Source organism: Varanus komodoensis, unplaced genomic scaffold, assembly GCF_004798865.1.
Source record: "Varanus komodoensis strain SLA01 unplaced genomic scaffold, ASM479886v1 scaffold104, whole genome shotgun sequence".
In the NCBI taxonomy this organism is placed as follows: domain Eukaryota; kingdom Metazoa; phylum Chordata; class Lepidosauria; order Squamata; family Varanidae; genus Varanus; species Varanus komodoensis.
The window spans coordinates 559,165-581,964 of record NW_025335289.1 but is presented as its reverse complement, the minus strand read 5'-3'; the positions used below and the strand labels follow the sequence as shown (position 1 = coordinate 581,964).

The window sequence follows — 22,800 nt, the reverse complement described above, 5'->3', positions numbered from 1 at the left end:
CCAGCTCCTCCTCCTCCTCACACCACTCACCCACGTTGTGTGGCAGGTGTGCCGTGGCAGCGCTCTCCAGCCCTCCCCGGCCAGCGTGAGAGGCGAGCGCGCAGGCAGGCTTCTTGGAGAAAGGGCTGTGGGGCCTTCCTGCAGCTGGCCCCTGCTGAGGCCTGGTGCCCGGACATTTGATGGCCACCCTCCCCATCAGTCCTGTTCTCAGGTGTTCGGCCTCACCTGCTGGGTATGCAGGTCCCTAGTGCACTGAATTAACAGGAACAGAAGATTCCCAGCGGCAACACTCGGCCACGGGCCAAAACAGCTACAGAATCAGTCTCCAGGCACCAGGGCCGGAGGAAAGGAGAACAGAGGCCACAAAGAGATGGGGAGGGACGGAGGGTCGCAGAGGCTGGGGAAAGAGTCAAGGGGCACGTCCTTCTCTGCAGAAGCCAAATCTGGCCAGGATGGAGGAGTGAGGGATGGCAGAAGACAGTGAGGCTAGAATCTGGGGGCAGCAAAGGTGTCGGCAAGATCCAGGCTCTAAATCTCCCCAGGAAGTGCTGATGCACCTTAAGGGCTAGAAACTTGTATTTTTCACAGAAAGAAATCTGAGATTCTCATGATGCTGGATTCTGGGCCCATTAACTTGCTAGGGCGGTCAAGGATTATACGAAGGTCTTCCAAAAGTTTCAGCAGTTTTATATTTTATATCTTTTTTGTTGATGGCATTAAAAAGTTGGCACAACGCTGGGAAAATGCACCGCAAAGGAAGTTGACTATATAGAAAAGTGATGTGATTTGTTTTTTTAAATTCTTAATAAATGGAGTTTTAAAAAGTGCAGAAACTTTTGGCAGTCCCCTCGCAGCATGACAGCGTGGGAGTCAGGAATGGAAAGGTCCTAAAAGGAAAGGAATGGAAAGGCTTTGGAAGTGAGGACCGGAACCTTGACGTTGGTGCAGCTAACGCCATGCAGTCACAGGACGGACAGAGAGAGAGTGAGACACGGGGAGGGACAGATGACTTGACAGGGCAATTCTCTGCTTGTCTACTCAGAAGTGCATCCGGCTGAGATGAACACGTTACCCTCAGGTATGTATGAAGAGGACCGCAGCCTTAGACGAAGCCCCTACCGGGGAGGGTGTTCGAGGATAGGCTGGACGTCCACATGGTGGGCATGTCGTGAGCGGAGCCGGCTGGAGCTGGGGTCAGACTAGATGGCCCGGGAGACCCCTTCTGACTCGCTCTGTTTCTATGTTTCTATGAGCTGAAGCAAGTGCTGGAAAATCAGTTTTTTCTCACAGTTCTGGGAGTGTTGGACATTCCACAGAAGGCAAATGGTTCCTTAGCCGCTGATGGGAACCATGATCTAACCAGGATTGTAAAATCCTCCAAGCTGAAGGAACCAAGGTTCAGTTTGGATGCCAGGAAGCACTTCCTTACAGTCAGGACCCCGAGGGTATGGAATGGGCTTCCCCGGGAGGTGGTTGGGGCCCCATCAGTGCGGGTGTTCAAGGATAGGCTGGACGTCCACATGGTGGGCATGTCGTGAGCAGAGCCGACTGGAGCCGGGGGTCAGACTAGATGGCCCGGGAGACCCCTTCTGACTCGCTCTGTTTGTTTCTATGAAGCGTGCCAGGGACTTGGTAGAATGACGACCCATGGGCCAGAGACGGGCGACTGGCGGAGGCACCATCTGCAGACCCGAAGCGCTGTGACGGTTCATTTCCACACGCGGATCTGCATCGCGGCCACCTCCATGGCCAGGCCACCGGGAGACGGCAAAAACTGAGGCGGCCGAGTTGCTCCATATCCCCAAAGCATTTCCTCCCCGCCCAGGACAGGCCAGTGGTGAAGCGAATGGGTCTGCATGGCCCCTTCAGGCGGAGCCGTGCGCAAACGCTTGCACTGCGGGCAATGACGCATCGGTGCTGGGAGCATGATTCCCAGATATGTGCCCACAGAAAGCCCGTCGGCAGGATCCTGGGGGTGGCAGCTGGCAGAACCTGAGCGCTGGAGCCGGGTGCATCTCTGGCACCCCCGTGACGCCGACTCAAGCCACACTTCTGAAAATAAACCCTTTTTATTAACTGATTGGATCGACTGAATCTCTTCGATCCGTTCTCTTTGGAAAAGAGGACTTAGAACCCAACAATGCAGAATGTAAAATAAAACATTGTAAAAGCAAGCAAAGATCAGTACGGACCAGAAAAAAAAAAGAACGGATGCCGAAACCCACCATATGCCGTCTGGGAGCAGAAGGAAGTGCTGAAAAGATGCAAACGTTGGTGCTGAGCCTTGCTGGGAAAGGTATTTCATGGTCACAGGGAGCACCAAAAAGCTGCTTTCGAGGCGGTTCTGAAGATACCAGCCTCTAGGGGAAATGGACCTTCCGAAGCAGGTGTGGGGGAGCTTCCCCCTCCGGTGGGACCGGGCCCCCTTGCCCTGCGCAGCCTCCCTCTCTTTCAGCCCCCTTGGGCCTTCCCTGCCTGTTGCCTCACAGGCAGGATCCGGGCTTCTCCTCCTCCGATTCCCACACCGGCTGCTGCCACCAGGCCCCACGGCCGATCCCTCGCTAAGCAGTTGCCCCAAACATTCCCACCCCGACCCTTTTTGGGGGAAGAGCAGGGCCATCCTGCTCCGTCGGGAACTGCGGCTCCGGGGTGCCTGGGGCACGTGGGTGTGGCCTCCCTGAGAGCATCCTTCCCCTGGCCCTTGCCCTCCCGCAGAGAGGCGAGGGGGTGCGTCAGGAGCAGGGGTGGGCAGCGAGGCCCTCGTGGGAGCCACGGCTTGGCTGCGGGGGCGATGGGCCTGTGGGCGGGATGGGAACGGGGCACGTGGTTCGCCACCAGCCGCTGCCCCCGCAGCCAGGCTGCCAAGATCGGCCCCAGCACTGCCCTGCCAGCGGCTCCAGCGCTCCCCCAGGGCCCCCGAGACCCGTGGCCGACCGTCGCTGCCCCCCGCCCCGGGTACCTGCAGGGTGGAAGGACGCAGGGCAGCCTGGCGTGTGTGCTGCTCCCCCCCCGCAGCCTCCCCACGGTGGGAGAAGGCGAGCAAAGCGGCGTGCGGCGGGAGGCAAGGGCCGGGCGCGAGAGCGGTGCAGCCTCGTGGTCCTCCTGTCTCTGCTGCTGGATGTCCCAGAGGTCTCGGCGCACGACCCTCCGGCCTCATCGCCGGGGCCACCAGAGCACGAAGCCGTCGCGGCTCCTGGCAAAGTCGGGCACAGCCTGCTGGCCGTGCACCTCCACGCTGACCAGCCGCTTGCGTCCGTTGAGGCTGAGCTGGATGCAGTCGGACACCTGGACCCGCAGGGGCATCTCCGTCCTGCAGACACAGAAAAGAGGAGGGGGGGTTGGAAGCGCGCCGGGTGGCCCCTGGAAGCACACCCAGGACAGCTGTGAAGAAGTGCCTGGGATCCTTTATTTCGTGCCCTGGGCATCTCACCAAATTAATGGTTGGCGTCTCCACAATCTTTGTGAAGTTGGGAACTGCAGGCCTTTTTCTAGCAACAGTATGGCAGGAACAGGGAATTATGGGAAGGAAACATACAGAAATATTTGTTCACACTTATGAGTATGATAAACGGTTAAAAGATTCTAAAATGGTCTGTTGAAAGAACAGAAAATGTGGTGGCAGAGGTGGAGGAAGGGGAGCCAAAGCCCATGAGGACTAGAATCTTACTTCCAAGCGAGAAGGGAATATTCAGGATGCTGCCATGGGCATTCAGTGGCCCTGAACGGCAGATCACACACCGCAGGGCCCTTCCATGGAGGGAGACGTGTGCGCTGCCGATACACGGAAGCACACGCTCTGGTGACGGTGAACGCGTGATTAAAAGGGGCGTTTGGCCTGGGGCCACTCATCAGCTGCACTGCCTTCTTTGCAGGAGTGTCAGCCGCGGGGCTGGAGCTGGGGGGCTGTTTTTGGAGCAGTGCAGTCCCCCAGCCGCAGCGCTCTCTGAGCTGCGAAATCCTCAGTGCTGCAGAGAGACCGATGGGGGGAGGCAAGCTTCCCACCTCCACACCGTGGGGTGCTAACTGGCCCAGTCCCAGTTAGAACCCAAGCAATGGGCCAGGCAGCGCCGCACAGCCGCTAATCAGGTTCCCTGCCTGCTCCTCCTGGGCCTTCCAGGAGAACCGCTCGGCTCGGGCGTTCCTCTTCGCCGAGGTTGCAGCCACACACCACTTCCGGGCAGCCAGCCTCTCTTCTCTTCTCCACCTTAAGGTTCACTCCTGGCAAAGCGACTCACTAAATCTTTAAAATGCCACCTTCTGCTTTTCTTTGGGGAACCCAAAGCATCTCGAAATCGAGCTGCGTTCTCCTTTGGAAGCCCCCATCGTGAATCGCAACTCGATCTCGGCAGAAAACCACCGTGGGCGGTTTGCTCGTGGGCTGCCACTGGAGCCCACGAAAGGACACCGCAGGGGTGCATGGAGAGACGCAGGCCGCTGCTCCTGGGCGAAGAGCCAACGACGCCAATGAGCAACGAACGGAAATATCACCGATTAAAAAAATAAGGCAGGAAAAAGCAGCCCATGGCATAAGCACCCCCTTTCCCCCCTCAAAGTCACCAGCACGACCCCCCAAAAAGCCACGGAAGAACGCACCCCTAAAGGTGCCATAGTCCCATCATTCACGGTTAGCGTCAGACATGCTGGTGGGGGATGATGGGTTGTAGTCCCACGCAGCTTGGAAGGGACAGGTTCGGGTGTACGGAAAAGATCCAGTCCGGAAAGAAGCCGGGCTCCCAAGGACCCCTCTTTGTGGGTGGGGATGCACAGACAGGGATATGGGGGGAGAAACGCAGGTGCAAAGATGGGGGGTGGGCAGCTGGAGGTGCCACACAAGAGGGCCAAAAGCCAGGTAGTCCAGCAGGCTCGGGTGCGACAGAGAGCACGTGGCCCTGCCCGGGGTGGGGCAGGTGATGGGGATTCGGGAAGCCCCGTGAAGGATTCAGGCTCCAGCCCTTGTAGGCCACCTGGGGCAGGTGTACCTGTGACCGCCACTGGCTGGGAGCACCCAGGAGGAAACTGGGGAAGAGCAGCACCTTCACGCCACCTGGGGCTCAGGGCAGGTAGCGAAGAGGGCCGGCGTGGTGTGAGGGAGGGTCTTGCGAGGGGATTCAGGGAACCTGCTTTTTTGACCCCCCCTTGACTGGCCCTGAAACTTTGGGCCAATCCTTGACTCTCAGCCTAACCTACAGGGTTGTTGTGAGGAAAAAGTAGCGGGGAGGAGGAGGCACACTGCCTCAGGTTTTTGCAGGGGAGGCGGACAACGGACGAACGCGGCAAAGGACCGTCCGGCTTCCCGAGGAGCCAGCGGGTCTCCCGTGAGGCTGCGTCCACTCCGGGCGTTCACCGCACAGCCCTCCTGCCTTGACCCCCAAACGTTACGGATGTCGCCATCTTCTGCTGGCCTCCTGTGCCTCCTGCCGGCGCCTCCTGCCCTCCATTCGGGGAGCAGCTGCTTTGGCTCGGGGGTGCCTGAAGCTGCTCGCCTGTAAACGCCGCTTTCCCCCATCCAGCTGCCGGGAACTTCATCGAGTAGACACCCCTCCCTTCTCTCGGGGGACATGAACGGCGCTGGCCAGGCACCCCTCCTGAGTGGAGCCTTTTGCCGGCAGAAAGGCCAACCCGGAGGGTGCCCAGACCCGGACTCTTGGGTTCAGACAACTCACCAACTCCCACTTGATGACTGAGGATGGGTTGAGTGTGGCTTGTTGCTGAACCGTGTGGAAATGCGGGTTGTGGCGCTGTCTGAACCCAACTGAGAGAACGCAACCTGGAGAACAACCCACGGTTCACATCCCAACAACCTGTTGTGGTTTTGCTTCATGAGTTCGTTGTGGTTAACCAGCTGTGATTTGGTAGCCCTGAGGAGTTCGGAAATAGGACGACCCCTTTTGCAAGAACGACATCCCAGTTTGGCAGCAATCCATACACAACTATGTATACACATTATGGTGTGGGCTGAATCCAGAACAGCCTTGGCACACCCCTCGTGGCTAAAACTTGCCCCTTTGGGTGGCTGCAGGAGCCCCCACGTCTAACCAACCTGCGGGAGATCATGTGCTCCACAGCCCTGCCCAGCCTGCTGTGCTCCAGATGTGTTGGACTCCAGCTCCCATCATTCCCAGCCAGCCTGGGTAGCCTTTTCCAGTTTGGGAAACACTACCCTGCCCGACGCTAGAACCTCCAAGAAGCGGCCTCTTTCCCGGAACATACAGCGATGGCGAACCTGCCTTCCTCCGTGGAGATGGAGCAGAGCACTTAGCCCCCGCCTAAACTTACCCCAAGCCCACCCCTCCCTCCCGGGCCACCGTCACCATGGCAACCGGGTCCTCCGCAACTGGGTTTCTGCTGTCCGGATATGGCTGCACTGGGCCGGAGCATGAAAACACTGTCCGGGGCAGATGGCCTGTGGGGCAGGTTCACACAACCGGGCCGGTGGCTCTGAGCCGTGAGAGGTGAAGGAAGCCAGCCAGGAGGAAGCGGGGGCCCTGCCGTGCCCGGGGGCCAGAGGGGGCCGGGAGCCTGGCCGGGAGGAAGCAGGGCCGCTGCCGGGTTGCCGGTGGACCTCACCACCTGCCCCTTCCCGCCGCCAGTCCCCAGCGGCTGGGCTCCGTCCCGTCATGGCTACCCAGGGAGCCAGCCGGTAGTGCCCTGCTTGGGGGTGGGCCCTCGGTGGGTGCCCCGACCAGGCTGCCCCCGAGACGGGTCCTGGGGGGCCGAGACGCAGTCCAAGGCAGGCCATGCTGGATTTCAGAGAAAGGCAAGCTGGGGAAAAGAGATCCAAAGCAGCGAAGAGAGGGCATCTGGGCAGGAGGCCACGTTTCCAAGGTGCAAGCTAAGTCCCTGGGGGGGGCAACACGCAGGGGCAGAGAAAACAGGCACATGAGCAGAGTTGAGAGGACCGGATCGGGGGGGTGGGGGGGTACTCTTTAAATCTTTCAGAACTTTTGGGGGGAAAGTGGGGGCATTTGGGATCTCAGGCAGCCCCCTTCCCCTCTTGCAAGGGTTTCCAAGAACCTGCGAAAAATTACTGCAGGGCCGCCCGCCCCGCTTGTCTTGAGGGGGAAAGTGCATCCCAAGGCCCGGTTTCTCCCTCGGGCTCTTCAGAAGATGCTGAAGGTGGAAAAATGCGGAAAAATAGTATTCCCCACCCCTGTGCACTGGGAATATGCCCTGAGCTTCTAGCAGAAGACAAAGAAGAAAAGTTCACACTGCGGGGGGGGGGCGGGGGGGAGCTGCCCCCCCCCCGCTCAGCCCCGCTCTTTGCCTTCCTGTGCTCCCAGGATGCCAGCCCACGTGAGGCAGGGCCCGTCCTGTCCCTGGGGGGTGCCTCCGGTCACTCGGGAATTGAATTCCGGCTTGGGATCAGCACTTTGATTCCCTGACCCGCCTCGAGGGCAAGGGCGAGTCCCTTTAAGAGCTTCCCCTTTGTGCGCCTGGCCAGCTCGCCGCCATCTGGGAGGCAACCTCTAACCCCTGGCTGGTGGTGTGTCTTTGCAGGCGGGGTAATTGATCCCACGGTCAACATCTGTCTTCGGCAAGCCCTCGGCCCGCCGGGGTGGGGGGGATCGCTGACAGGGGAGGGGGACCGAGGAGGACGATCCGGCACGGGACGCCTGGGCATCCCCGAAGAACACAGCAGGACCCTGAAGCCGGAGGAGGCGAGGGGCCTCGCAGTCCGGCACGCCATGCACGCAGCAACCCAGAGCAAAGCCAGGACAGAGCACGCGCCTAGCCGTGTCCCCCAGCAACCAGTCCGCCCAGGCTACAGCCTCTGCTCCTGCAGGTAGCACCATGAGGACTAGCACCACAGACAGCCCTGAAGGTGTCCACCCTGCGTGCAAGCCGTTCACGTTGGCAGCCGCGCAGAAGTGAGTTCCATGGTTTGAGCCTGAACTGGAAGACGCCCTTCCGCTGGTCCCTCCCAAATCTCCTCCATCAGCTCAGCCGGGCAGGAGGGCCCTTCCGGTTCAAGCGTTATGAGAGGGGAGGAAACATGCCTGCCCCCCCACCGCTGGGGTTGGCGCACGATGTCAGGGGCAGAAGGCGGGTGCCTGGGCCAGCTTGCCCCAAGGAGACCCACGGGCAGGACCCAAAGGAGGGGGCCCTTAAGCCTAGCCATTCCCAAGTGGTGCCCTCCAGAAGCGCCCGACTACAGTGCCCATCATTCCCAGCCACCCAGGGAATGCTCCTTTGGTCAAGCGAGGGAGGGAAGGAGGGCACGCTTCAGGCGCGAGAGGCTGAGCTGTCCACGGCCACAGCCGAGTCCAAGCTGCAGCTTACACCCAGGGCCTGCTTTCTGTGCCCCAAAGGACCCCCGGAAGAGTAACAGCATCTTGGCGCATGCGCAGAGTGCCTTTTCCTCCTCGCTGGCTTTCACAGCCATTCAGGGCTTCCAACCAGAGAGGATTTTTTTATGCCAACTTGCAGGCCTGGCCTTCCCCACCTGCAAAATCCGTGGGCCGCTTTGGGGTGGGTGTTGCTTCGGGCCCGCCTGGCCACGGCAACCCGCTTCTGCCCTAAAGCAGCACAGCAGATGGAGGCAACCGCAAGGCCCATCAGCCGCTCCAAGAGCTCTGCCCACTGGGCAGTACAAGAGGTAACAAACGAACATCTGCCGCACCGGACAGAACGGCCCCCAGCAGAGTGCCAGGGAAGATGGAGGGTCCGTTGCGGGCATCCACGCTGCTGAACACGGCACTATTTTTAGAACCGAGCCAAAAGCGACCGGCCTCTGCAGCTGCCGCAGAGACCAGACGGCACGAGATGCGAGAAGCCGCGCGGCTGCATCAGGCTAGGCAAGCCAGGCAAGAGGGGCTGCGCATGGCTAGCGAACCAAGAGGCTGGGCTACACAGAAACACAGAAGCAGAGCGAGGCAGAAGGGGCCTCCCGGGCCATCTAGTCTGACCCCCGGCTCCAGCCGGCTCTGCTCACGCCATGCCCCCCATGTGCATGTCCAACCTGTCCTTACACACCCGCACCGATGGGGCCTCAACCACCTCCCGGGGAAGCCCATTCCATATGCTAAGGGACCTAACCGTCAGGAAGTGCTTCCTGGCATTCCAATTGGACCTTGGTTCCCTGAGCTTTGCTCCACTGGAACGTGCCCTGCCCTCCACTGCAGGGGGAAAAGGGTCCTGACCCACCTCTGCGTGGCACCTGCTCACATACCTGTGTGTCGCTAACAGGTCCCCTCTGAGTCTCCTCCAGGCTGAAGAGTCCCGGCTCCCTCAGTCTCTCCTCATGCAGCTTCCCCTGCAAACCGGCCACCGTCCTCGTGGCCCTTCGCTGCACCCATGCCAACTCGGCTGTATCCCCCTTGTAATGAGGGGCCCGGAACTGGACACAAGACTCCAGTTGTGGGCACATCAGAGTCACAGAGTGGCAGAAATACCACGACGCAAAAGGCAGCAGAGTCGGGTCGGAAGGGGCTCCCACAGCTCAGTGCCTGGTTTGATGTTTTCAAAAATGGGAGAACTGGCCCTTGTCCCCTGCTGCCCTCTTCTGAGCATCTCCGCAGCATCCAACCCTCATCTGAAACCCTCCCAGCATCTGGCAGAGCCTCGCCTGAATGCCCGCAGCCCCCATCTCAAGTCCCTAACAGACAGAGATGCCATGCCCCACATCAGCCCCTTCGCCACCTGCCCCCTTGCCTTGCTTACCATCCTGTCTGACGAAAGCTCGCGCGGTCCCCAAAAGCTCGCGTGCCGTTTTGTGACGACAGCAACCACTAAAGGCATTAAAAAGCAAAGCCGGCACAGGAGCCCAGACAGGGACAACAAAGACCATCATCCCCCAACTTTGCGCTTCCTGATCCACTTCAAGGATGCATCTCTCTTCTTTATCAAAGAAAACCCGTCATTTCATCCCAAAAGGAATGGGGGGGGGGCAGTTCAGGACAGAACTGCGGTTTTAAATGATGGCATTCTCTGCCGCGGCCCCTACTGTGGGTGGCTGTAAAAAGGGCTTGGGGAAATTTGCGGGGAAGGTGGCCAAGGGCTGCTAGTCCTCATGATCATATGCTGCTTACAGGGCCAGAGGCAGTGTGCCCGTGCCCACCAGGAGCTGGAACCAGAGGTGGTGGGGCCGAGCACCCCTGCCTTCCCCATGGCCCACCTTGTGAGGCGGGGGCCCGGCTGGACAGCCCCTGGTCCGATCCAGCACAGCTCTTCCGACATCCGGCAGCCGTCTTGCCCAGCGCCGGCCCTGCCTGGAGACACACGCCAGAGCAGCCGTGACAGAAGGGCACCGGAAGGCCCACCTGGCCGGGCCCCATGGTGCTCCCCGCCCTCCCCCCTTCAGCCTCCCCTCCCTCTCTTCACCTCCCTCCCTCCCTGGCTCTCTGTGTAATACCTCAACCTGTTAATGAGCTTTCTGGCGGTCTCCTAGCAACCGTCTCCGGCTCTCCGGCTTCAGCAAAGTGGGGCAAACCCGCTTCCCTCCTGCGATGGCTTTAGTAGATGCCGCAGTGCAGAGTTGGGGGGCTCTGCCGAAAAGCCCCAAGCTGGGGGGGGGGGGAATGCTTCGCGAGCAGAGGGACCTGCCTCGTTCCCCAGCAGCCACCCGGGGTGGAATCCGTCTGGGCTCTGGAGGGCCAGATTCAGTCCCTATGGGGATGCATCTGCCCCCCCCACCTACTTTCTGGGGCTCCCTTGGGGCTCCCAAGCAAGAACGGGGAAGAAGCTGTTTATCGTGTTGTCTGGACCCAGCCATGCTAGCAAACGGTTCCTCACCCAGCAAGAGCGACCAGGTTCTCCGCATGGGTTACGTAATTCCGACCTCTGGGCTGAACCGGTTGGGCTTTGGCCTGTTGCCCCCAAACATGGAAAGCCTGCCCTGCTACCTTGTGGGGGGGGGGGATCTTTCTCATCCGCCAACAGCCCTGCTCCGAAGCCCCAGGGCACAGCTGCCCCCCTCCGCTCACCCCTGCGTGCGGCTCACCCTCGCCCTGCCTTCCTTTCGTTTCTGCCACCCGAGAGCTCGGACTCAGTTCAGCCCAGCCACGTTCTCCCCGCACAGGGACAGGGGGCTGTTCTGTCCTACCTTTCACAGCCCAGCTTTTTTGCTTGCAAGGAAGCCAAGGCAGCTGATGAGATTTGTCTGGGGGTCAGACTAGATGGCCCAGGAGACCCCTTCTGCCTCTGTTTCGAAGTTTCTGTTTTACGGTTGACGGAGAAGAAACCCAGTAGGATTCGAAAAGATTTGAACAACGTCAGCATAACAGATAAGCAAATCGAAGCATGAACGTATGCTAGCGACACAAATGAATCCAATCACAGAATTTGGGCTTCTTGAACCTAGAAATGAGGATTTTCAAATATGAACTCGGAAAATAGGCAGCCATGCTTGGCTAAGGAGTTCTACTGCACTGTACGAGCTTCGTGCAACACAGATAAAAATTATTCTCTCTGTGTGCTAACACCTCCATTTTCAAAGACACGTTTTCACTGTCAACGGTTAGGAAGTGTCGATTAAGTCTCAGCTAACAGGCCATCAGGCCCCAAAGCGACGTCTCCTCACGTCTGGCGCTCGGAAGTGGCACAAAACGTTTCACAGGAAAAGTGCAACACATCCAGCAAATCTTCGATGCAGTTTTGGTTAATTATGTATTATTTTTCAACTGTAATTAAAAATGCACACACGCTCCTGAAGCACTGTCTTCTAGTAAACTCCAAATGGTGAGATCTATCCCTCTCCCCGCATCCCCGGCGCTCCCGGCAGCTCATGAAACATTTCGTGAAGACCCTTGAAAACTCTGGCATGCCGCATCAGCCTACGCCGTGTGTTTGTACAGCAACAGAAGGGCTCACTGTTACTTGCAAATGCTTCATTTTGACCTTGGAGGAGTAGCTAGGCCTGCCCTTCTGCAAACAGCCGCACCCCAAGAGGTGAATGGCTCCAGGATTTGCTGCCTCACTGGATCTTGGGGCAGAAAATGGGAAAGACACTGCAGATGCCACAGAGGGAAGCCCTCAGGCAAGCCCTCCACCCCTGTTCCCCAGCATCCATGCCTCTGACGTAGCGGAGAACCATGAGGACTAGTAACCACAGTAGCCTCCTCCTCCATGAATGTGTCCAGTCCCGTTGCAAAGCTGTCCAAATGGGTGGCCATCACTACATCTTGGGGGACGGAACGCCATAATTTAACACTGCACTGCATGAAAAGCTTCCCTTCCTGACTCTCCCTTTGGTCGCCAGCCTTACCAGAGAGGGCAAAAGCCTCTCTCCGTCGATGCTCGATGTGATTTTGCATGCCTCTGTCATGCCCCTTCCAGCATGGGTGCCATTCCTCGCACAACCAAGGAGGCCACAGCGCACTTTTCCGTTCCAGCAGGGCCACCCACTCGAGCCACCCGGCCAGAAAACCGGGCCATGGAAGCGGGGACACCAAAGCGGCGCCACGACGTTCAGGACCACGGCCAGCTCCTCCGCACGCTCCCGTGCTCTTCTGCGAACACGAGGAGAATGCCTGCACCCCAACCGTGGCGCTGGAGGAGAGCCTGGCAAATCCCGGAAGACGAGCGCGGGGTTCCTGGCTCAGGTCGGGCCAGAGCTTCCCCTCGAAGCGACGACACAAAACTGAGGCTGACAAGCACATCGTGAGAAGGCCGGACTCCCTGGCGGAGCCATCCTCCTGGGGAAAGCCGAGGGCAGACACAGACGAGGCCGATGGGCTCCTCAGAGGAAGCCCCAGCGTGGGATTGACCAAGCTGAGCCGGGCAGAAGCGACCGGACTTTTTGGAGGGCGCTTGCTCAAAGACGGCGGGCGAGTCAGGCAGCGCCTCGCCGCCAGAGCACTTCTGCAAAAGCACCTCTGATCGCTCCGGATCCCTCCACGCAGGAAAGCTTTCCTTCTTCCCTCTCCAAGGCCCTCACACGGAAGGGATGGAAGATTCCTCACGCAGCAAGACGGAAGGCTGCAGCAGAGCCGATCCGTCACCCAGCAGCTCTGCGGCCCTCGGGCTGACTTCCCAAACAGCCTCCTTTGTTTTCATTCCAGCAACAAAGCGCCATCAAATGAATTTGAAAACGCCTGGGAAGAACCACCGTGCAGTCCGGAAACAAGGAAATAGTATGGAGGAGCCAGCCAGCTGGGGGACTATGGGATTTGCAGTCCAGCACATCTGGAAAGCCCCATTTTGTGTGTGGGGGGGTTATGTAGGCTGACGCAAGTACAACCTCCTTCCTCAGGAGCAGCTGAGGAGTAAAAAGCGAGTGCTGGCCAGCAGAAAAGGAGCATATGGACTGCCCACCTGGGGTGGACACAGAAACGGGCCCCTCTTTCGGAGCCAGGTGGGGGGGCCTGCAGGGGGAGGCAGTGATGCCCGCAGACCAGGGTCCGAGCTGGTTGGGCCGTGGCTGGGCAAGCATGGCGTCCAAGGGCGCCAACCCAACCTTCTCGGCAGCCAACGAGGCCTGCCGCCGCTGTGAAACTTTGCGGCTGGCAGCTGGGATTGCTGAGGAGGAGGGTCATCGGATCAGGGCCCACCACAGACTCGCAGTACTTAGTCTTCAGGACAGGTCCCTTGCCCCTTGCCGTACCTCCCAGGGCGGCCATGTTGTGGCAGTGCCCGGGACTGTGTCTCCAGTGACCGGGCATACCTACGACCCCAAAAGGTTACCTGCCCCGTCCGAGGCTTCACAGGCAGTTGCGCTTTGACATATGCCAGGAAGCATATCAGTCAGCGGCGGAGCAGTTCTAAAATGGGCATTAAATGCTCACGTAGCCGAGTTCCCCCAAAGGGTGTCGTTCTGCATTAATGTTAAACTGGCATGAAAAGCAGCAGACAGACGTGTTAGCATTCGGCCAGCGAAGGTTCTTTGGGACCCGGGGCATCAACCTTGCCCAAGTCAGGCACAGAATCTCAGAGACGGCCGGGAACGCGGAGGGCCTCTGGTTCACCCTCTGCTGAGTGAGATCTGCAGGCAGGATGCCAATACAGCACCCCGCACAGAAGCGCTATCAAAGTCCTGCTTCAACGCCTCCGACGAGGGACAGCTCACCACCGCCCAATGCAGACGGTTCCACTGCCACCCCACAAGTTTTTGGAGGGAGAGAAAGCAGATCTCCAGCCGACTGGGGGGTGTTGCCACAAGGTCCTACTGCAACCTGGTGCTCTCCAGGTGCCTTGGACCACGACCCCTAGCATCCCCAGCCAGCATGGGAATGGTGCAGAGGAGGCCATGCTGGTCTGGAAGGAACCTCGCCTCCTAAATATGTTCCAAGGAGGGCAAATTACTTCCGTGAGGGCTCCTAGGTACCGGTGGATGAATTACCCGCCCTGAGCGCCAACCTCTGCCTTTATTAGAGAGGCCAGAACAGAAGCCCCGTTGTGGGTGTGCGCTGTGAGCTGCCTTCCAGGGCTGAACGGTGCTCAGTTCTGTCACTTCCCCTATCGAGCTGCAGCCCTCCAGCGTGAGACCATGCGCAGAGAGCCTCCCTTTCTGGAGCCAAGTGACCATCGCGATCCCCTCTCCCCTCGGGAAGACAGAGAAGAGCTCCTGGGCTAGGAAGCAGGGCTTCCGGGCCCCGGAGCAGCGCCGTGGGTCCCAGCTCCTGAGTCAGGGGAACGCGCCTGCCATGCAAAGAGCGGACGCCTGAGGACACCCCGGGAGGCCCGAGTTCTGCACCAGCAGCCGAGGGGTGCACGATGCCGGCGCTTGCTGCTCCCACTCGCCTGCAGACTCTGACCACTCCTGTGTATTTGTTCTGCCTGAGTTTGATTTCTGAGCACACACCAGCCGCTGGAGAACCAACTCCCCCCTGCCTTTCCCCATGGGCCCATCCTGGCTCTGGGTAGACAGACGGGGAAGCGCCCTGTCCGTCACGCCATTCCCTACCACACCTGGTCTGACTCCGGCACGTGGCCAGCAGCAGATGGCAGAAGCCTGACCTGCCGGCAGATGGGGACGGGGCGGGGGGCTCTAGGAGAAGCACCCCATCTGTCACCTGCTGCCATGGGGCAGAGCCCAGACTGCCTCTTTCCAGCACATCTTGCCCCCTAGATAAACTCGGGTGTGTCATGGCCGGGGGACACGGCTGGGTTGCTGCAGAGCGCTCAATGTGAGGCAGCCCAGGAAGAGCCCCGAAAGCACCAGCTGGTACAGATGGTGGGCTGGGATGCTCAGCGGATCATGGGGTGCACAGCATCACCCCAACAGCGGCCCACGTGGGTCCCCAGGCACTTTGGGGAGCTGGCTGCGATCGTTCGTGCTCTGAGAGGGCACCCACAAGCGTGCTTAGACCGAAAAAGTCCCTGCGGCTAGCAGTTGTGTTGGACTCACGCGAGGGTCCTGGGTTCCTGGGCCCCGAGGAAACAGCCCCCAAGTCCGTGTGGGCAACAGTGGGCTCCGTGGACCAAAGTCTGACTCGGCCCAGCGCAGCTTCCGGTGTTGCTATAGCGGCAAGGTGCGTTTCTTAGCAACTGGGCACTCACTGTGTTGCGCAGGTAACCAGCCGCCACCCACGGCCTTCGCTTCCTCCTTGCAACCCCCCCAGTCCAGGCAATGCCCCCCTCACTCTGCTATGAGGCCATGGCAGGTCCCCGGAGGGGGCGAAGAGCCCTTGCCTCCTGGGGCCCGGTCTGGCACTGGCGTGGGACGGAGGGGGCGAAGTGGATTCAAGCAGCTGGGCTGGGAACAGGCCCCAGGAAAAGGGGCCGCACAAGCCAGATTTAGGTCCTCCCTTTTGGAACGCACGGGGATTTTAGTTTGTAGGAGAATGATACACGTATGATTGTGTGACAACATTATTCCTATTATAAACGGGATACTCTGCCATCCGAAAACGGCACTTGGGACAGGCGGGTCTCTCCGTGTCTGCATGGCCGGCGAGGTCGACAGAATATACCCAAACATCTCTATTGCGCCCTCACACGTGCTCTTTAAAATAATAATTTAGAAAAGGAGCCATTTCGTGCACCCTCTTGCATCCCTTTCCGTTTCCGATCTGCCTGACTTGGTTGCGCCGTGCGCACCGCCAAGCCAGACACACGCCGCATGCCGATTCCAGCCGTGTCCGATCGCTGGGGGGGCTGAGAGCTGCCCCCAGACCTGGCCTGGGATCTGCTGGTGGGGGAAGAGCTGGTCTCTGGGTCATCGGTTCTTCCGCCCTGCTCTAATCCCAGCTCAGACGCTGCCCTCCCCCTCCCCATTCCTGGTGGATCCGCACAAGTGTCTGGGGGGGGGGCAGGGGGTCAAGAGTGGCTCTCTCTAATCCCCCTACGAGGGGGGCCATCTGTCCCAAGCGCAGGGCTGTGCGGTGCACCGGAGACAGCTGGAGGGCGAGATGAACCGAACCTGAACCTGCGTTCCGATGCACAATACCCAACGAGGGGATTAATGTGGTGGGGGGGCACGGGGGGAGCCCCCTTCACTTCCCGTCATTACACCCTGCCCCCTGCTCTCTTAGGGGGCTCTGCTGACTGCAGGCAGGCTTTCCCTCTGGGTTTTTATAATGCCATTCGCTCGTGCGGCCGGCAATCATGTGCATTAAAGGAGTACGGCAACAGGGCATTTGGGGGTTAAAACTATGTGGAATAATAAAATTACCACCATGATATAGAGCCTTCCTGCATGTGCCCCCTCTCTGCAGCTGGGAGGGACAGTTGGTGAGAAAAGGGTGGGGGAGTGAGGATTAAGAAGCCCCTCACCCCCAAGGCCTTCCATTACAGGCTGGAATCTCAAGGGCTGAGCACGGAGCAGCCGGGAATCTTCCTTGGGGCTTTAAGTGGGGTGTGGGGGGCCAATTTGCCAGCTCTTTAGGGCTACTCTACCACTTCATAGAGGCTTGCTGCTGAAAAATCAGAGGCAAATTGGCCGCAAACTTTAACCCCACTGCCACGGTTACTCATGGGGGTAGCTGGACGGCAGCCTGTTTGTGGGGGCATTCTGGGGAGGGGGGCAAATAGCCCTTACATGGCCCAAGGTTGCCCACCTCTGCTTTAAGTCACAGCCTTGATAGAACAAAGGGCTGTTTATGCAAACATTTCCAGTATGTGATGTGGAAGAGTTTATAAATGCTGAAATATATTCAAAGGAACAAACGAATGCAAATCAATGAACGAAAAGCACAAAGCGTGTCTTAAAGACGGTTTATCCGGAGTATTCCTTATTAGCAATACTGCCAAGAGGCAGTGTGGTGTAGTGGTTAGGACTGGGACTCAGGTGACCCGGGTTCTAGTCCTTACTCAGCCGTGGAGCTAACTGGGCGCCTTTGGGCCAGTCACAGACACTCGGTCCATCCTACCTTGCAGGGTTGTTGTTGCAGGGATAAGATTGAGAGCAGGAGGAAGAAAATTATGTAAGTGCTTTGAGTTCTTTGTAAAGACAAAAGGTGGGATATAAAACTAAGAAATAAATCAAACATTGCAAAACCATCGGGAACAAAAAGCCAAATCACACACGGCTCTCACAACCGGAAGCTTGCCAGGATTTTGACCGTGAGAGATCCAGGAATAAATCTGCTGCAATTTCCCAAGGACCGGGGCGCTTTACACACAGGGAGCTCAAGAATCCAGAACGGAGCAAGCCTTTTTGCAAAAGACCCAATTTCGGCGGAGTGCTGACAATCCCCTGCAAACCGACGCGGAAGCGCTTCCAAATGAGATTGGTGGTGTTTACTCCCTGGTAAACGTGATAGGTATGAGGCAGTGCTTCCGGCCGGAGAATGGTCGGCTTTTTCCTGGCCAGACAGGCGAGGGTTATGCCCCAAAAAGGTCACCGTGGGACTGCCAGGCCCGATCCACCATCAGGTAAGCCCCTGGGACAAGCAGAAGAGGAAGACCCTGCCTCCAAGGACAGATGCATCCCAAAGATATTGGGGAATCCTAGTGAAAAAGCAACAATTTCCCTGCTTACAGAAAGGTGTTCCATCTCCTTAAAGATGGAGTTAGGGCCTGCCTGAGCTGCGACTCAGTCCCAGAACCTGTTTTCCCAGTGCAATCGCTTTACTTATTAAACTGCAAAGTGCCCAGATTTCTTTCCAAAAAACATCCAGCATGGCTCTTCTGGCAGGAACGTCAAGATCCAGGAAGATGGTGCCTAGCTAGCTTCTCGGATTTAGAATTAACTGAAGAACGACTCACCTTCTGAAATGGTCCACCAGCACGCCCACCAGCTCTCCGACCCGGTTGTCGTTTGTCGGGTGCATCTTATGGAGACAGGCCACCAGGCTGCTGCTGTTCTGCATGTGGAAGACCACCAGCTGATCCTCTCCGCTGGTCACGCTCACCCCCGTCACCTGGCAGGGTCACGGAAAATCGCACTAGTTTCATGATTCTTCCAGGGCAACCACAACTCCAGTCCTCCATCAGCTTCACTGGCTTCCCATTGAAGTCCGGGCCCAATTCAAGATGTTGGTTATGACCTATAAAGCCCTAAACGGCTTGGGTCCTGGCTACCTGAACGAGCGCTTACGTCCGTATATGCCCCCCCGCTCCTTGAGATCTGTGGGAGAGGCCCTTCTCCGGGAACGCTCCGTGAAGGATATTAGGGTGAGTACCCGGAGGAGGGCCTTCTCTGCGGTGGCGCCCCATCTGTGGAATGTGCTCCCCAGAGAGGTCCGCCTGGCGCCGTCGTTATTTGTTTTTCGGCGCCAGGTGAAGACCTTTTTATTTAAATGTCATTTTAATTGTTAACAATATTTGCTTATTTATCTGGCCAGGGCGACTTCTTTTATATTTTTTACTTATTTTATATTGTTATTTTTGTATTTTATTGTATTTTATTGTGTTGTAAGCCGCCCCGAGGCTTCGGCAAGGGGCGGCATAGAAATGTTCTAATAAATAAATAAACAATACATATAAAACTGATGAAGAGCGTGTCTGTGTTTTGATGTTTAAAGCTGCCATTTGGGCAACCCAGTCACTGTGACTGAGAGATCGGGGACAAAGGATGGACCTTAGTTATGGGACTAACCCCTCAAATGGGCAATTCAGCTGCAGGGGTATGGTCTCAGGTGCTGCCATTTGTAGTTTTGCATGGCCAAGATTACCTGGATGGAATTAGCTACAACTGGGAGAGCAGCCTTAAAGGAGGGGCATGAATGTTGTTGTAGACCATTGAGAGAGCTTCAGCTATTGAGTGGGAGAGAAGTAAACTATTAATACTACTGCTGATGGTACTACTACTAGTACGATGTGTGCAGCACAATGTTCTGAGGACAAGGCACAGGTTACTGCGTTAGTTCCTCATTTGGCGCTCTTCCTGCCAGAGAACACAGCTCTGTCATCATCCTCCACCTCAGAGAAAGAGACTCCAACAGAACGTCCATCTCTGTGGCCCCAGGGAAGTCTCAGGCTACAAAACTCAGCCCTTAAACAGTCCAGGTCGCTCTTCCAAGAGGGGTTGAACAGGCCACATTATCGGACTCGTCAGCCTGCAGCTGGCTTCACCTCCCTGCTCAGACAACATCCCCCTATGTCTCAGGAGGAGAAACGGCCAGCCAGCCGGCACCAAGCACAGGGAGCGGTCCCCAGAATCCTGGGAGGCCCCACTTACCAATCGCAGGGGGGTGGCTCTCATCACTTTGTACTGCTTCTTCGGATCCATCTTGTACAGGTGTTGGTCTGTGATGAGAATGGCTCGGTCTGCGCTCTTGTTACAGCGGTTCACCTGCAAGGCATCATGGGAAGTCCATAGGAGGGAATAAAAGGAAACAATATGGTGGCTTTAGCCCCAGGAAGGAGGGGCCGGCCGTTTCAGCTGGAGAGATGGGAAATGGTGGGCCACACTCCGTCTCCTCCCTATTTCCAAACTAGCTTTGCACTCTAACTTCCAAAGCAGGATCCATAAAACAAATTTCCCCAGCTGAGCCACCTCTTGGACAACTGGCATGCAACCATCAATAGCTGTGGATGACGCGAGCTGCAGTCGGAAACATCTGATGAGTGCTCAGCCAGGGGAAGGCCGATATCAAATTCCAACAAGGGTACAGCCAAACCAACTGTGTCTGCAGAAAACTGTGGCCAGTGGCAGCTTTCAGCTTTCACTGGTCTCTTGCTAGCCCAGTCTTCTCTCCTCACATGGGTTTCACCACTACTCGGGTGCTAGTTCAGCCCAGAAAGTGGGACTGAGGTCCAGAAGAATTCCTTCCCAGTTTGTTCTGCGCCCCCTTTGGATTCTTCAGTGGCCACCATAATGGATCAAGCATCCAAGGAACCTTCCCCTTTTGGAGCTGGGCCTCCCCTTTGCTGGGATCGTTTGCAGAAGAAGTCCAAGCCACGCAAGGGCCCTGACCCCACATGGGCCTGGGGGCCGTGGGGTGCCTCATGGAGGAGGAGAGGAACAAGCCGTGCTCTGGAGCTCTTCACACTCATCAAAGGAGAGAAGGGATCGTACGACCCGACGAGGGTCCGTTTTACCCTCCTGGGAGCAAGATACCATGCATGGAATATTTTTAAATGACCCACTTCAGCACCGATAGAACACCTGCAACAATTCGATTAAACTGGTTATCTGTATCCCCAGGCCGGGCACTGAGGAATTATTTTTCAGCACGTGGCAGAACACAATTGAAGCGCTCGTCAAGTGCTGGCATGCACCCCTTTGAGCAAGGACCCCTTTGAGAAATGCACCCTCTCAGGCACGCTGGGAAGCAGCCCAAAGGAATGGGATACCAGGAAGAAGGCTCTTGAATTTCTGGGGATAAGAGCAGGGATCTGTGATGCTTCATTGCAGCACAAACATTTACACGTATCAAATCATGGTTCGTTCTCTAGCACAGAAGGACTAGGGATTAAAAACAGGAATTCGAAAAGATAAACATTCCGAGGAAACCTTTGATGGTGCATATCATGCTACATAAGAGGGGTGCCAGTTTTCTCAGAAGGATCCTGGAGACGAGGATGTGATGAGATTTGTGGTTCCCAGGGGTCCTGCTGCGAAATTTGCAGTTTCCAAGGCTCCCCTCTGGAGTTTCATTTCCCAGGGCACCCGTGCCAGAGATGTATAGTTCCCAGGACTCCCTTTCGCAGATACTATTAGTGTCGAGGCAAGAAGGACTGAGAGGGCAGTGCGTTTGTGCGGCTAGATCCTCACCTTGCGGATATGGCAGGAGAACAGCACCAAACTGAAATTCACTTTCTCCTTCAAGGTGGCCAGATGCTTTGCAAACTGGGCGGCCATGGTCGGATTCTCATCCACCTGGAGGAGCAGAAGCGAACATGAGCAGCTCGGCCTCAGTGGGACAGAGGAGGGGACCCAGAGCGGGGCTCCCCATTTCTTAGTGCAAAATAGCAGGCTGCAGGATGAGGCCATGGAATGTCCCACTTCAGACCACAGATGGGAAGGCATCCTATTCCGAATGCTTCAACAAGAACCATTTAAGTAAAAGCAACAAAACTATCACTCTGTGGGAGAATGTTCTGCTCTCCACCATGCTAACATTCCACTTCCAAACACATTTTTTATTTTTCACCTACAAAGGGATAATTAAAAAATGTACCCCCCCACAGCCTGAAATGGTACAAGTCTGCTCTCCACCCAGGCAGAAGTGGTACAACCCAGAAAGAATATGCTGGAAACACCCTGGGCTACACCATTTCAAACTGCCAGGGTGGATACGCGGGGGAAAGAACGTGCATGTTTGAACATGGGGCCCTCTTTGTGAAAAACAGAACAATTCCACACATGGGGGAACCACTCTGAAAGGCGCCAATGTACGTCTTCGAACAAAATGGGGCGTCAGAGGGCCACTCAGTCTCTGTGGCACCATTCTGAGGAGGAGGAGCAGGCGGACTGCCCCCCCCCAATTTGCAGCCTCCTCTCTCTGGGACCCCCGACCCATCCCAGCCAGCCTCTGACCCCTTCAGGAATTCCTCCCGGGCCCACGTGGCTTCTTGCCTCCGGGCCCTGGTGTGGAGGCCGGGGGGGGGGGGGTTGCGAGGTTCCCAGGGATCACAACACCACCCATGTGGCGCTGTCTTCCGACCCTGCTGCAGGAGGCGTGCAGCTCGGTGGCGGAGCCCCCCGTGCTGGCCAGGCCGCACCCCGGCAGGGCGGGGGGGGAATCCCTGGCCCAGGCCGCGGAAGACGCAGCTGCCGGGCAGGGTCGGCCCCACCGGCTTCGCGCGCCCCCACAGCAGCCCTCCTTCCCCGGGGGGCGGGCGGGCGGGCGCACAACGCTTTCAGGGCGCGCGAGCACCGACGCGTGCGCGGCGCCGCTGCCCACGCAGACGCGCGCTCCCGGCTGCGAGGACGCGGGGAGCGATCTCCCCGGAGCCCGCGCATCCGGAGCGCCAGCCCCATCCGCGCCTCCCCCAGGCTGCCCTCCTCCCCGCCCCCGCACCTTCTCCCGGGGGACCGGAGGCGCCCCGCGGTCCCCGCCCGCGGCAGCGCGGCCACCCTGACCCCAAGTCCGGCTTAAGGGCGGCAAGCCGGGAGCGAAGGCGAGCAGGCGCCCCTTCCCAGGGCCCGCCTTCGCCCACGGGCCGCGTCCACGCCTGGGGGCCCCGGCACGGGAAGCGCCCGCTGCTCGGGGGGCGAACTGGGGCGTGTGCGCGCGGGCCCGGCGGGCGCCTCGCTCGAAGCCAAGCCTGAGCCGAGGATGGGAGGAGTGGAAGGAAGGGCAGTTTCCCGGCGGAGCCGCCCAGAGACGCGGGGGCGGGGGGGTTGTAGCGGGGCCGGGCGGGCCCTGAGCTGGCTTCGCGCTCTCCACGTTATTGGTGCCTTCCAGGGGCGCCGGATTGCAACCCCCAGCAGCCAGAGCAATGATGGGAGCCCTCGTGCACTCCATTTAACTTCCAGAGGTCGGGAGCCGTTACCCAGCCCCCCCCCCGGGGAACCCCCGCGGGGGGCGGCCG

The 22,800-nt window shown here is 58.2% G+C and overlaps 1 protein-coding gene across 1 annotated transcript; it reads right to left on the bottom strand.

Moving 5' to 3' along the window:
* Positions 1–2,053: 2,053 nt before the first annotated feature.
* LOC123017893 (unconventional myosin-Ig-like) lies at positions 2,054–22,733 on the bottom strand. The gene is made up of 5 exons (XM_044419547.1): positions 22,287–22,733; positions 21,038–21,142; positions 19,499–19,612; positions 18,085–18,239; positions 2,054–3,310 (listed from the first exon to the last, which is right to left on the bottom strand). Exons 1-5 carry the CDS (start codon positions 22,731–22,733, stop codon positions 3,154–3,156), a joined length of 978 nt encoding a protein of 325 aa, XP_044275482.1. The 3' UTR covers positions 2,054–3,153.
* Positions 22,734–22,800: the final 67 nt, after the last annotated feature.